General features: G+C 51.4%; 4 protein-coding genes across 4 annotated transcripts; 1 reads left to right on the forward strand and 3 right to left on the reverse strand.

The window, feature by feature from the left end:
- Positions 1-1,677: 1,677 nt before the first annotated feature.
- On the reverse strand, positions 1,678-3,931 carry AYO20_02442 (hypothetical protein; the record flags this gene model as incomplete). Its single annotated transcript, XM_022640746.1, has 5 exons — positions 1,678-2,441; positions 2,490-2,755; positions 2,810-3,247; positions 3,305-3,646; positions 3,810-3,931. The coding sequence occupies 5 exons, from the start codon at positions 3,929-3,931 to the stop codon at positions 1,678-1,680; spliced, it is 1,932 nt and encodes a 643-aa protein (XP_022503395.1).
- A 437-nt stretch (positions 3,932-4,368) lies between these two features.
- Positions 4,369-6,174, forward strand: AYO20_02443 (hypothetical protein; the record flags this gene model as incomplete). Its single annotated transcript, XM_022640747.1, has 3 exons — positions 4,369-4,576; positions 4,626-5,123; positions 5,171-6,174. 3 exons carry the CDS (start codon positions 4,369-4,371, stop codon positions 6,172-6,174), a joined length of 1,710 nt encoding a protein of 569 aa, XP_022503396.1.
- An 878-nt stretch (positions 6,175-7,052) lies between these two features.
- On the reverse strand, positions 7,053-8,654 carry AYO20_02444 (hypothetical protein; the record flags this gene model as incomplete). The annotated part of the gene is made up of 1 exon (XM_022640748.1): positions 7,053-8,654. The coding sequence occupies one exon, from the start codon at positions 8,652-8,654 to the stop codon at positions 7,053-7,055; it is 1,602 nt and encodes a 533-aa protein (XP_022503397.1).
- A 1,924-nt stretch (positions 8,655-10,578) lies between these two features.
- On the reverse strand, positions 10,579-11,071 carry AYO20_02445 (hypothetical protein; the record flags this gene model as incomplete). The annotated part of the gene is made up of 2 exons (XM_022640749.1): positions 10,579-10,835; positions 10,894-11,071. 2 exons carry the CDS (start codon positions 11,069-11,071, stop codon positions 10,579-10,581), a joined length of 435 nt encoding a protein of 144 aa, XP_022503398.1.
- Positions 11,072-14,003: the final 2,932 nt, after the last annotated feature.

The following is a 14,003-nucleotide window of genomic DNA, read 5'->3' on the forward strand; positions in this document are numbered from 1 at the left end:
GTCGGTAGTGAGAGAATCTCTGTAGCGAGGGGGACTCTGCGTGCGTGGTCGTTGGTTCAAAGTGAGTTGAGAACGAGGTTATAGAAAAGGGTGGTAGAGTCCGAGGGTTCATAGACTGTCATGATGCTATTGAACCTTTCATCATCGGGTTCCGCCGCGCCCTTGCGATGATCTGCGATTTCCCCAACGAGGCGGAGAACATCCAACAACCAACAGCCAACGCTCATTTCTCCGCTGCCCCTGAAGTCTCGAGCCTCGAATCTTGCCACGCAGGCCAACGCCCTTGATTGACATGCTGGTGGAGCGGATATCTGCGGGTTGAATGTGAGTATGTCTTCCATTCCATTGTAGATACGTGAGATCATGTACTACAATGCGTTGCGTATGATTTATGGCTCAAGCAAAAGAAACCACCCATTTGGACCTAACAATACTACATCAGCGAAGTATCTAATCATCTGTCAAGTTATCAACCAGCTCTTTTATACGCCCTGCGTCGCGGCGAGTATAATGATAAATCTTCTTCTGTGCCCATCCGCAGTCCCCTTGTATGCTATCGCCCTCGACAAATCTTACTAGGCGTTCGATTTCGATTGAAAGAGGCGGAGCATCGCTCAGATCCTCTCCTGCGCGGTCACCAGGGGTTCGTTCTAGGAGATATCTGTCTTGGGTTATAGTTCGCCCAGGGGACACGGGCTCGCACCAACACCAATCTCAAGTTGAGCTTCTCCAGTGTTGAAACGCACTCCTTTGATACTGATAATATTGGGCCCAACTCCAACTCCATCAGGGCTAGTATCTCTTCCTCTTTGCCTAGGAATAGTGACACAATGCTACCTTCCCCCTTTGCAGCAGTTTTGGGAGAAGAGGTTGAAACAAGGGGTTGTCGTGCAGCCTCCGCCTCCGGATATGCATGGATACTCCTTTGCCGTGTAGGTAGATAAGTAGTTGTCTATAATGTCTCTTTGAGACTAATCAGTCGCGTTTCATGAGCTGAGGTTCTTGCTTACATGTGTAAAAGGTGTAATCCGGAGTCTCCTGAGGATAGGTCTTTGCTTGACCTTCTGAATCCATGTCGTACATTCCATAAAGACAGAGATATGATCACTGTGCATGGGCCGAAAATGTTCCCAGTCAATGTGGACGACAAGGTGAGACCCTGGTGTCACTCCGCGACAGGTCCGTTCACATTATTGTGACCCATATAGAGCAGTTTGAAGATACACCAAACTCACCAGCGGCGACGAGTGCCTGGCAATGGTGTCTGGTGTCGTCGTATGGCGGTAGATTTCGCGGATCCGGCCTCAGATAAAATTCTGTGTCAACATTCGAAGGCGAGAAGGCTCCGACCGTGGCTCCGTGCCAGGACGTTAAATACACGGTGAAGGTCAGGTAACCCAGTCACCCGAGCTCTGAGACTCGCTAGGTGTCGTGGCTAGGTCACAGGAGTCTAATGTTCTGGACGCGCCCAGAACAGTCCTGAGGGCAGAGAGAGATCGTGGCCCCCGCAGCACGTCAAGTTGGCTGGTCAGATGACATGCTTGACGAAGAAAGCGGTAAGAAAGGATCGAGACAACCCCTTCTTCAGGATGGCCACATGTCACTGTAGCTTCAGCGTCGCGAAGCATCTGTCAGGGACTTCGCCGTTTCTGTCAAAGCAACGACCGTGGATATATCTCATTGCGTCAGGATCGTTTCGTCGCTGACTCCTCCCACCCAACCATCATACAGGAACTCGTCAAAGATTGGCCATTGAAAATCTTGGAATACCGTATCTGGAGACCACCCGATCCCCATCATCATGTTGACCGAGTCCGCGTTGGGAGAGCTCCAGAAGACTGTTCTGGCAGCGGTTGTTGTTTTTTCATCTTCCACATTGGTCAGTGTCACAGGTATCACAACGCAATAATCGATGCCCAACATACCTTCTACGCCCTCCCACGGGTTTGGCTGTCCTCCAAACTCCTGTCTCCACAACCAGAAACAATCAAACGTCACGCTCACTCCGAGCCTGTTTCGACAACGGAGCCAGAGGCTGTCAGGAGTGCCATCAGGCTGTTTTATCACCATCTTACTCGTCCACAACTGTGATAGGATCATCGTGGCCCGTGCCGATATGTCATCCGACCGAACACTTTGTTTCTTGTTCAAATTGATGGCTGAGAAGTAACACCTTTGTCCACGCTTCAAGTCTAGCGCTTCGCGGACGAATGACTTTCCAATGCGAAGGATTATAAAAGCCGCGAGATTCCAGTTCATGTTGACATTCGTTGAGCCATACTCTGCCATTTCTTGCTCCTGATCTAGTTCTGTAGCGAGCTCAATAACGGCACACGAAGTGCTGTATAGGTTAATGAGGTGACTTTGCCCGATGGTTGATGATGGTGCAAGCAAGTGGCAGGCTGACACCTGTAGCTCGGCGATCAGTAGCATGAGTTGATCTAGACCATCTTAGCAGGGGTCAGAAATACAGTGAAGATGTCACATACCATGTTTAGCGGGGCATTCTGCGCTCAAAGTACCCAGCTTTGCTAGACAAGCACTAATGGTCGGTCCGAGCGTCATGTTACGCTCATCTGGCTTTCTTGACAGGGCATCCCGATCGATTTGCACAATAGCCTCGCTTAACATATGATTCAGTTTCCTTTGGAACCGTACCGTGAGAGTCAATGACGCCAATGGATCTTCCTTGTAACCTTCGTGACTATAAGTGTCTGTAAATACCAGGGGCGGAAGACCTCGCGAGTTGTTGATTCTTAGACACCTCATTAGTCTCGCCTGAAAACCTGCTTTCTTTCTTTTTTCTCACCTCTGACAGGTATACAAACACATCGACCACAACCTGGTCCTGAAAATTCTCTGTTGACCATCATATTTGAGCGGCACTCGTGTGAAATCTTGGACAGAACCATATACATGAAGGCCCACGTTGGTTGCGAGCTGTATCATGGCACCTGCTAGTTGTGGGGTGATGTCTTTCTGAAGTGTGTCGATCGGCATCTGCCAGGTGCAGAGAAGTACAAGAGCTTGGATAGTCGGCAGTACTCTCTCACATGAGAAAATTGCGGTCTTTGCCAAGTCCAAAACCTTGGGAGCAAGAAGAAGGATCAAGGTCGGATCCCTCGAATACCTTCGTGACCCAATCGCGACGATGGTCCAGAACAGAAATGGAGAAGCTCCGTAGCAGTCATTAGGCTGGAGTTTCTGGTCGAAGATCGGGAGATGGGGTAAGTTCTTCTCGAAGAACCTAGGCGTCTTGTGAGCTGGCAGACGTACTGACGGCGAATTTGAGCATATTACTCACAATGCAAAGCATTCGTCGATGTCTTGCGCATCAACGCTGACGTCTTGGATGATCTGTGGCCGGGTGTTCGAGGTTTGAGTGTTGGAATGTGGGATGTCGCTATTACTTAAATCTGGCGCTGAAGGGGCGGAAATGTTGGTTGAAGCATCCACTGAATGAGGGCTGAAGCCCACAAGCTGCGGAGTTGTATAGGCTTCCGCCAACGTTGATACCGCTTGCAGACCTCGAACATTTCCGACAGCGCTTGGATTGTCGACAGATTGAGACTGATTCCCAAGTTCAGACGTGCCAGTTCCAACTTGTTTCTTCAGCCGGTCGAGCTCGGCTTGCAGTTCGGTCTTCCTGTTCAAGGAAATCAACACCAGTCATTTAGCCATGGGTCGGCAGACACACGTGCGCCGTTTCACCCGTTTAAACGTCTTAGAGACGACACAATTCAGTTTAAACCGATTACACCGTGAGCATGGCTGAGAATAGTCTTTGGACGCATCGCATCGAAGCTAACTGCAGGTTACTCGGAGATGGCACATGGGACATAGGGTTATCCAGTGCGCGAACCTTCTGCTGCCTACATTCCGTACAGGCTGTGACTCTTGTGCCCGTTACTTTCGGCGAAGCACTGCTCATGGTGGGAAGGACAATCTTATGTAGGATGGTAGTTGAAGACGGCTGACGACGGTCAGGACATCTGCTGCTCCACCTACAAAGAATCCAAGCCAAGCCTAAGCTTCGACGATAGGTGAATAGCACAAAGCATAAGAGACGTGAATATGGGACATGAACCAAAGCATTATTCCTTGAAAACTCGTTCAATGGCGCGCCACCGCGGTACATCAAAGGTCTCGGGTATAATATCGTGAAGGCAGAGACGGCGTCGGAGATAAGTTGCTCCGAGCCAAGGTAAAAGAGCTCTAGTCACGTGGAACAACACGTGATTGCGGCTCATTGAACAATTCTCCCGATTGAACCTCGCCGTCTTGCTTGACCCTCGTTTCAACTGACCATCTCGTTGCAGGTGGCCGCACCCAAGTTGACCGGCCTCCCCCCCCTCAAACCTACCTCTGATGCGTATTGGTCGGGGCCACCGTGACTATAGGGACATCACCCTCAAAGTACAAGTTCGGGGTATCCTGCGACGTACACAAAACTCCACGCATTACGGAAATCCTTATATTTCACTCCACGATCAAATCCAGCTGCAGGATGCCATCTTCAAGCAAGCGTCGCGACTGGATAGTCTGCACAAGAGTACAAAGTCCTGGCGGAACTACTGTGAGATAGATCCGATCAGGGGACAAGCCGAGAACTAATGCGCTGGTAGACAGGCTGAAATCTGCGAATCATGGCTTTACGGTAGCGATCAAAGATAACATTGTCACTGCAACTCTCCCCACAACATGTGCCTCCAGAATTCTCAAGGGGTTCTGTGGCCCGGAAGATGCTACCGTCACAAAGTTACTTGAAAAGGCGGGAATGGTTCTGGTTGCAAAGACTAATATGGACGAGTTTGGGATGGGTTCGCACTCTACGCATTCGGCATACGGCCCCGTGGTAAACGGCGGTTCAGTAAAATCCGACCATCTGTCGGTTGGTGGAAGCTCTGGTGGAAGTGCACTTGCTGTGGCCAAGAATCTGGCTCACATTGCAATTGGGACCGATACGGGAGGCTCCGTCAGACTCCCTGCAGCCTATATGAGCCTTGTGGGATTCAAACCGTCCTACGGGATGATATCCCGCACAGGGGTCATACCCTATGCAAACTCCTTGGATACCGTTGGCATCCTCGCCAAATCCGTCGTTGACATTCGGTTGACATTCGGTTAGTCGATCTCTGCAAATTGGCTTCCTCATAACTTACACGTACAGATATGCTGCAGAGGCCAGACGTCTCGGATCCCACGTGCCTGGATCAGTCATCTCGAGAGCGAGTCAGAGCTGCCAAGCACAAGAGAAGACGGGTTATCCTTACGTCCAAGCTGTTCGTCACCAGAGTTCCCTTTTCAAAGCGCTTGCTAGAAGCACAAGGTCTGGCGCCTCTGGCTTCCAGACGAAGAAACCTTGCCGTCACGGCGTCGCAAAAACACCACACTCGAAGAATAGGAGTTCCACTTGAGTACAACATCGAGGAGATGCATCCCCTTGTCCGTTGGGCATGGATGGCAACACTGAGCCATCTGCAACATGTGTACAAGTTTGAGATTGTGCCCATTTCTCTCCCGTCTACAAAGCATGCACTTTCAGCTTACTACATTCTGGCTCCAGCTGAAGCGTCTTCCAACCTCGCGAAATATGACGGTGTCCGGTATGGTCGAAAGCGCACTGCGCCCGCAGATGGAGGTGGAGATGACAACCCGCTTTATTCTACTTACAGATATGATAATTTCGGACCCGAGGTTCGAAGACGAATTCTGCTGGGAACTTATTCCTTGAGCGCTGGGGCAATGGACAACTATTTCATCCAGGCCCAGAAGATCCGCCGCTTGGTGCAACAGGACTTTGACGCAGTTTTCAGAATGCCAAATCCTCTCCGGGACGGTACCGAAGCAAATCCTCACGGCGTGGACATGATTATTGTGCCTACTGCGCCGAGTCCCCCACCTTACATCGAAAGCTTGAAGTCTTCGAGACCCGTGGAACGATACATGAACGACATTTTCACGGTGCCAGCAAGTCTAGCGGGTCTTCCTGCGATATCAGTCCCGGCGCCAGCACACCCTGATCATCCTTGGGATCCAGAAGTCGCTGTCGGCATGCAGGTCATTGGGCAATATGGTGACGACTTTTCTGTCATCTACTTTGCACAGAACTTTCTGTCGAATTTTCATCCACAAGACATGAGACGCACGGTTGAAACCAAGATCTTGAGCTAGGACACGTGTCGTGGTTGCTATGGTCCTCAGATGATGGTATAACCATGTACCAAGCCGATGCATCTTCATTTGAGTGTATGGAGCACTCTCAGCCTTGCCCAGCACGAGCCAATTCCGATCCGCCTTTGACCGTGTTGCCGGAAACATCCGCAAGGGTTCACGATCTATCATGGTAAGGTCAAACCTGCTGGCTCCAGTGATAGGCCCACACCTTGGCATAAAGGTGTCTTCCAGGGCAATCAGCATACCGATGCAGACTGCGAGTGTCATCATGACATCCCGATCATTCTCTCTGGGCCGGTCCCAATTTGATACGAGCTGACGAGCCACGTAAGGGGCCCGGTCTCACTCGAACCCATCGCTCCAGAAAGAAACAATCCACGGCAAGCGACGCACTCAGGGCTACTCAATGCCCTTTGGTACGCTACGTCAGTATATGTGCATTATTCTGGCAGGAGTGGAAGGAACCGAAGTATTGGTGTAGATGTAAGATAAGGTGTTACGCCCAGGCGATGCTCCCTTAGAGACGATACCATGTACACATAGCTATGCATGTTATAAATAGAAATCCTCGGAATAGTGAGTACCAATGTATCACATTTCTCTACGTTGTAACGCATGAGTGCGGAGGCTGTAACCATGATATTTGCGTCTCAAGATCTTTCAGAACCAATGCGATCCATCGCATGATCATGCGGATTAATCCCAATGGGTATGGCCAGTCCAGCGAGCACAAGGGGATATCAAAAGTCGCCCTGGATGGTGGGGGCGGTATCCATTCGTTCTATGGCTCGTATCGTATCTCGTAATGAAAAAAAGGGTGTCTGCTCTGCTATCCATCGTGCGTTCGGAACGAGCTCTTATAGTCATCAAATCAATCAACCCGTCATGTCCATAGTATCGTCGCCGTCGTCCCTCTTCTCCCGCGCGTCGACCTGCATCTCTCCACCACCTTGTCCATCCGCAGACGATCGGTTCCTCCCGGCCAACAACTCGCGTCTGACCTCAGGCCCAATGTCTTTGTGGCCCCGAACCAACAGCAGGTCCAGGAGCGCTTCTCGTTGATCCTCAGTGATTTCGTTCCGGTATGTCTGCGCAAAGATCAAGAGGCTCTGGTGCCACAGGACGGGCAGTTTGGCTTCTTTGGAACCCAGGACCTCGTGGTCCGGATCCTGCTCCTTGGAGGCGCGGAAGCGGAGGAAATGGAACACGAGGCCGTCCACGACTTTGTACGGCAGCGCGTATTTCTTCGCCAGCAGGACGCGGATGAAGATGTTGGCGGCGCCAGCGGCCTCGCTGTTCACGTTTGCGGTCTGTTCCGCCGAGATCTCGCAGAGCCGCAGGAGGGCTGCTGCGGAATGGAGCACGGGGATCTTGATCTTGGCCAGCACCGACGAGATGATGTGCGCCTCGCGGAGCGTGCAGCTCGATTGGACCAGCGGGAACAAAAACCCCTTGAAGAAGGCCGAGGGCCGGTAAAAGGCGGCTTTGAGGGCGTTGTAGAGATGGACATTGAGTTTCTTGGTCTCTTGGATATCCTCCCTCACGCGGTCCAGCAGGACAGTTTCGCAAAAGTGCTGGCCTGTGGCCGCTGGGGCAGAGATGAAGATCTTGGTCGCGCGGTAGACGGCGTGCGGTGTCCAATTCTCAGGTCTTGTGATGGACAAGAGCTCCGGCCACTGAGGCAGCGTCGGGAGGACTTTGAACGGCTTGGGAAGAGGTCCGGACTTGTAGCGGGTCAGGAGCTGCCCGACCTTGGTAAACGTCTCGACGACTCTCATGGGAATCTCCACGGCATCTTCCATAGGGCCACCGCCCACGAGCAGCTGTGGTTGGTCGGCGGAGCGGGATGCTTCGAATGCCTCCTTCTCAGCGATACGTTGCAGGATCAAGTCTGCAAGATTTGTCGTTTGGCCTGTGCCTTCTTCGTCCTCTTCTTCCTCCACACCCTCATTGATTCTCGTTTGCTGGCCCCTATGCCTGCCGTCGGTTGAAAGCGCGTCGCTGGTGGAGAGGTTTGCGATTGATGGGGCAAAGTCGGCGAATTCTTCACCATCTTGAAGAAACCTTTTGTAAACAGCCATCTCTTCTGGATCCATCTCATCCTCGGGGGCCGCCGCATCGTCATCATCTGGTATCCATTCCTCTTCATCATCGAGCCGAGAGTCTCCTTCCACACCTTCGTTCTCGTCTTGGTCGTCTACCGCAAACCTCGAATCGAAGCCAAATGCTCCATTTGTCGGGGATGTGAATCTTGCTCTGGTTGCCCGTCCTTCCGCTGCATCTTCCTCGACAAGATCTTGAGCTATAGCCAAGATCTTCCGTGAGGATCGAGAGTCAATGTAGCCATCTCCTTGTGCGTTTTCATCCGATCTCGATTTTCTCTTTCCAGTGATTGATTTGGTCCGCAGTCTGCCCCCAGAGGCAGTGATGTCGTCTTCGAGGGGTGCATGTCGGCGGGCAGTCGCTGCTTTGGACATTGTGAGGTACTGTGTCGCAGAAGGCCCGGGAGAAGGGTGTGTATTGGTGAGGTTGGAATATGATCGCAGACAAAAGTAGTTGGGCATAAACCTGGGAATTCAAAAATTATTTTGATGATGCCGCCGATCGTGCGGAGAGGGAATTTTACGCGGGGCACTGCTTAGTCATGTTCGCTAAAACCTGCATTTCCTAGCACTCCCAGATATCCAGGCGAGCAAGCACCTTCTCTACAGTACGCTTGGCGGCAAAGCCCACCAGTTGCCTTTGGGGTCAGCCAATGATGGTGGATGCTGGATGCAGAAGGTGGCCATAGCGCCCGAGCCGTTGGAAACGTTGTCTTTGGACAGAACCTCAAATCACTCTATGCCCGCGAAAGCTCACCATAAGCTCGCGGGAACTCACTTGCAACCATTTCGCATCGGTATGATGGTTTCCAGCTCAGCTCCAACTGGATCCTTTACCTCGAGGACCTGAATTTGGAATGGCGTCAATACGTAAGTCGTGGATGAGGTTCTGACTTGGGCTACCTCATAGGAGCAGGATGCCACATCGATACACGACAGTCGATGCAAAGAAGGCTACAGCATATCCTCTCTTGACGTCCAAGAGTTGCACGCACTGGAGATCAAAGTTCACCGTGCCGAAATGGCCATTCGATCCTGCCTGGATATTAGCAACAACAGTCAAACCTACTTTAAATCGTTCTCTCAATTTGATGGCTCAGAGCTGAGCTGTCTCGAATGCCACGGTGTGCTGGAAGCCACAAAGCAGTGCTCCGAGTGACAAAAGAATGCGCCGTTCTCTCTTTCGAATTTGAATGGCACTGGTGCTGGGTAAGTCATCCTCTTCTTTGTCTCAACAGAATGATGTTTCCGTCTACGTATAGCTCAAGTGCTAATCAATTTGTGTCTGCTTAGAGATACTTTTGTGGGCACGTATTCGGTGGAGTACGTCAAGCAGAAACAATTGGGGAAATGGGACATTCGCCAAGCCGTTGCACGAGCATGTAGCGCAGCAGCGAGGACAATCGAACGAGTGGGAGCCCAAGAGTCTATTCCATGGGCCGACGAGATCGAGAGGTCATAGCCACACAGTGTCTACAGAGTGAGCGCTTTTACCATCACGCCCGAGGATCGACGACACAAATGATGTATTCTTCATTACACCTCTTATCATCAAGTTGCTCGATACCATGGAGCTGCCGCTGGAAGGTATGAGATTACCATGCAACCTCTCAAATACAGATAGAGCTGCTCATGCCAGTCATCCAATTCATGTTCCTTAACAATGCTAGAAAGGGAAAAGACCAACAGGCTAACCATGGACACCATCTAGCCTCTTGAAGGCCTTTAGTAGTGCAGCGGCAAAACAAAATCCGATGTTGAGGATGCCCTTGCAGAAGCGTTATCCCTTGATCTGCCGAATCCCTCCGTTCCGGGTCTTCACGGAGCATGCTCGCGGTGTTGTAAATCAGGATGTCGACCACACGATGCACACCTTGACCACGCAAGTCGCCGAGCCAGTTGTGGACCTGAGGCAAATTGGCCCGAAAGGCGATCGTCCCGCCGTCTTCAGTTGTGACCTTTCGTGACTCTTGGAAATCTTGCAGTGACCGCTGGCAGCAAACAGTCAGCATCTCCGCGAACGCACACCCCAGTGAGCACATGTCAGATTTGGTGCCGCGAGCCTGGGGATGGTCTGGCCGAATTTCGGGAGCGCGGTAAACCGATGCCCTCCAGACAGAAAAGCTTGCGTTTTCCGCAAGATCGTCTGGAACGTCGTCTTTTGCCATGCCGAAATCAGCCAAATAAATATGGCTATCCTTGACCAAGATGTTTGAAGGCTTGAGATGTCTTTGTGTTTGATATTTAACCGGTGTGCAAAGGCTAGCGCGTGCATCAAGCAGCCAGGCCAAGGCAGCATTTACATCAAGACGACTTGAGGATAGCCCTGACTTATGCAGTGTTCCAGGCAATAACGGAGGTTCATATCGCAGGCCGGCTTCATGAAGATGCTGTAGACTGTGTCGCTTCGCAGCCAGAACATCACGGTGGTAATGTGAACGTGGGTCAACTTCTCCATGATACGGAACTCCTTTTTGATTTCCTCCTCGCGCTCCAGTGCAGTTGCACCGCCGGCCAGAAAGTTTTTTCGGGCAAGTATACTTCCAGTAGATATCTCTTCCACTTCGTTAGCTTACCTAAAGGAGCTTCGGCTTATTAAGGGTACTCAGCACACCGTTAGTATAGTATTTGTGGGTTGGAAAGGAGGGTTTTGGGTATAGTTCTTGTTCGGCTCGCTGCAATGCAGCCTCAAAGGTGGCACGTTTTTCAAAGAAGGTCTTCACCAGTTCTTCGTAGTTGAGAACAGTTTGCAGCGTTCGAAGATTAAAATCAGCAGCTGAAATCAGAGACATGGTGAGCATCCGACAGAGGACAGCACGTGTTTACATACACTTACAAGCGATGCGGAGACATCTCGTCAAGGATAACAGTCGATCCATATACGCGCTGAAAATGTCTTGTAACGGCTGCTGGACGTTTGGATTATCAGGAAATCGGGGAATGTCCGCAGCCAAGCGTGGAACAGCACGATTGAGTTGCCCCAACAGCTCAATGATGTCTGTCCATCGTACGTGAACCTTGCTGTAAGCATACCAGGACTGCGTCAGGCCAGCTCGTCTTCGCAAGGCATCTGGGGATCTTCAGACCTGGCTAACAGCGAAGAGGCCGCCATACATCAGCCCAGCCGGATCGTGGTAGTCCCCCTAGCCCCTACGCGACTTGATGCTCGAAACGGCGGTGAGGGTTCTGGCCTGAAGGGCTTGGCCAGAGGTACATCAAGCACCATCCTCTTGAGGAAATCATGTCCGAATCTCCAATAACAACAAGATCCCACCGATATGTGTAAATGAGCATTGACTTATAGGGAATGACAACCATCAAAAGAGCTGAGGGTGTTTGGACTAACAGTCCCAGATGGGCTCGACAGCAGGCGGCAGGAATTAGAAGAGACCCGGGGATCAAAGGGTGCTCGCTCACCGCCAGCCAATTCTCAAAAACGTTTGACGCATACCGTAGACGAGAGATTCAGGAGTCATGGTTGTACAAGATTCGACAAGATATGGTTGGATTGACAATAGGACCAAGCCGAGAATATAGCCACAGACCAGTTGGAACGGGCACATGTCAGAAGACGAGTGGGAGGTGATATTGACGATGACGAAGGTGGAAGAGAAGTGGATTCGCGCACCAGTTCATACCAGTTCGTGGTTGACGTGCAGATAGCTGGAGATCAGAGGCAAAGCGAGGCAATGGGTGCCCCGGCCAAACCGCAAATCCCAGACGGTGAATGGAGGAAGAATGGGCCAAATGATGCCGGCGTCCACTGTCAGAAGTTCGGCGACTGTCAATCAAACAATGCCAGACCTGGAGGGGACCAAGCTCGTGGATCTAGCTTTGTGCACGCTTTTTCTTTGTCCTAGATTCATGACCGCCGAGAAGCAGGCTGCCGTGCCTTGTATGGTTTCAGATTCTTACCCGTTGTGAAGGATCCAGAGATGATTGGTGATATCTAAGACCTGGAGAGAAGGAGTTGTGAAGAAAGTCTATCTGGTTGTTGCCCCTAAGGACATTTTTATCATGGTCTGCAGACCACCAGGAGCAGCAGCAAACGGGGGCGCTGGGGCCTCATGCAACAGTGGCAGCCAGGCGGCTTAACTAGCCATCACTAACCCTGGACGGGGCTTGGAGGCTTGGAGCTGATTTGGCTATTGGAGGACGGCCAGGCATGCCAGGGTCGTTAGAGGTGCCACCCCCTCGTTACCATTAACTAATCCGGTAAACTCCGGGTCATGCTGGGCATTGTCTGGGCCCTTTGTCCCTTGGACCTACCTCGTAGAAGTAGGTATACCGATTCTCATCTGGGCATGGGCATGGGCATGGACATGGGCCTTAATAATTTGTTAGTTATCACGACGTGCATTTCTTTCCCTCCAACCAGCTGCCACCATTTGCGGTTCCCTGCACGTTCCTCCCCCTGCCATCTGCTCATCTTTCATTCTTTGCTCTTTTTACATTTGCATTTTTCGCGCCTGCGCTTGTCACCCTGGTCGATGATTGATGATTGATGATTGACGAAATTGACGGTTCACAGCTGTTCCCACTGGGCTTCCCCCTTCTTTTTGCTCTGCTCGACAAACTGATCTTCCCTCTGCAAGCCGCCTCGGTCCTCCCGATCCTCCACACTCGAGTCGAACTCGTATTCGTTAGACAACTGGGTTTATGTGGCTGAAGAAGGGGAGGAGGAACACGGACCATTACCTACATACGAGGTACACACCTACAGTAGAGACATGCTCGGGATATACATCATCTGATGGTGGCATTTCATACACGTACCTTGTTCCATCTTGTCTTCTCCATCTCCTTTTCCTTTGCCCTCTTTAAGCGCCATCCTTCCCATTGCCATCCTTCAGTCGCCTATCGCCTCCTCCCCGACGTTACCGTCGCCGCCATTGTGGCTACGGTTATTGTCCTTCTCACATCCCCGTCCATCTCACCCCCTTGTCACCTGCAAGCATTAGTTGACACAAATCCGGCCCCTCCGTATCCATCAAGGAAATGGAAACCCTCATCAAATCCACATTATTCGTCCCTCGTCAGATACTGTCCCGTGCTCTGCATGCGATCCTTTTCTCCTCCTCCATCACCCTCCACCATTTCTCGCCAACCCATTTCCGATCTCTTGGTAAATCCTCTTGAACCTGTGGGCGCTGTCAGTTAACCGGCGCTCCCGCCTCGCCGTGATCGTCCGGTCCCTTAAGAAGCGAATTCGCAATTATCCCCCCAAGCATATCTCACTAATTTCCAAACTCGCTTCTTTTCTTCCCACGTTTCCACTCTCCTTGGGACTTGTCTCCCTCTCTGCGAAACCATTTCAGCATTTGGAAATCAACTGTTCAATAGAGACCCCCTGAACTCTACGTATATAATCACACAAACGCCCACTCACACGCCTCAACCGAGTCCACCCACCTCACAGCTAAATGCGCATTAGCGACGTTTAACTCAAAAAAACCCTTGCACGCCCCCCGCGATCGCATTTTCTTCTGCCGGCAGTCCGCGATACCCCCTAAACAGCGGTTTTAAACCTCCCTTTTTCAGGGCATCCCTTCTAGAAAACCGCATCCTCCAGTCCCCGAGAGCCGCGATCATCTTTCCACCCATCTCCAACTTTCAAAAACTTTCCCCCTCCAACACGTTGTCCACCTCCTTCACCCTCGACACCACCCTTTGACAGCTAGACATTTCCGATCCGACATCCCAACCAGGTCACGCCAACAACTG

This window comes from Fonsecaea nubica (genome assembly GCF_001646965.1).
Source record: "Fonsecaea nubica strain CBS 269.64 chromosome Unknown Scaff10, whole genome shotgun sequence".
NCBI classification, from domain to species: Eukaryota; Fungi; Ascomycota; class Eurotiomycetes; order Chaetothyriales; family Herpotrichiellaceae; genus Fonsecaea; species Fonsecaea nubica.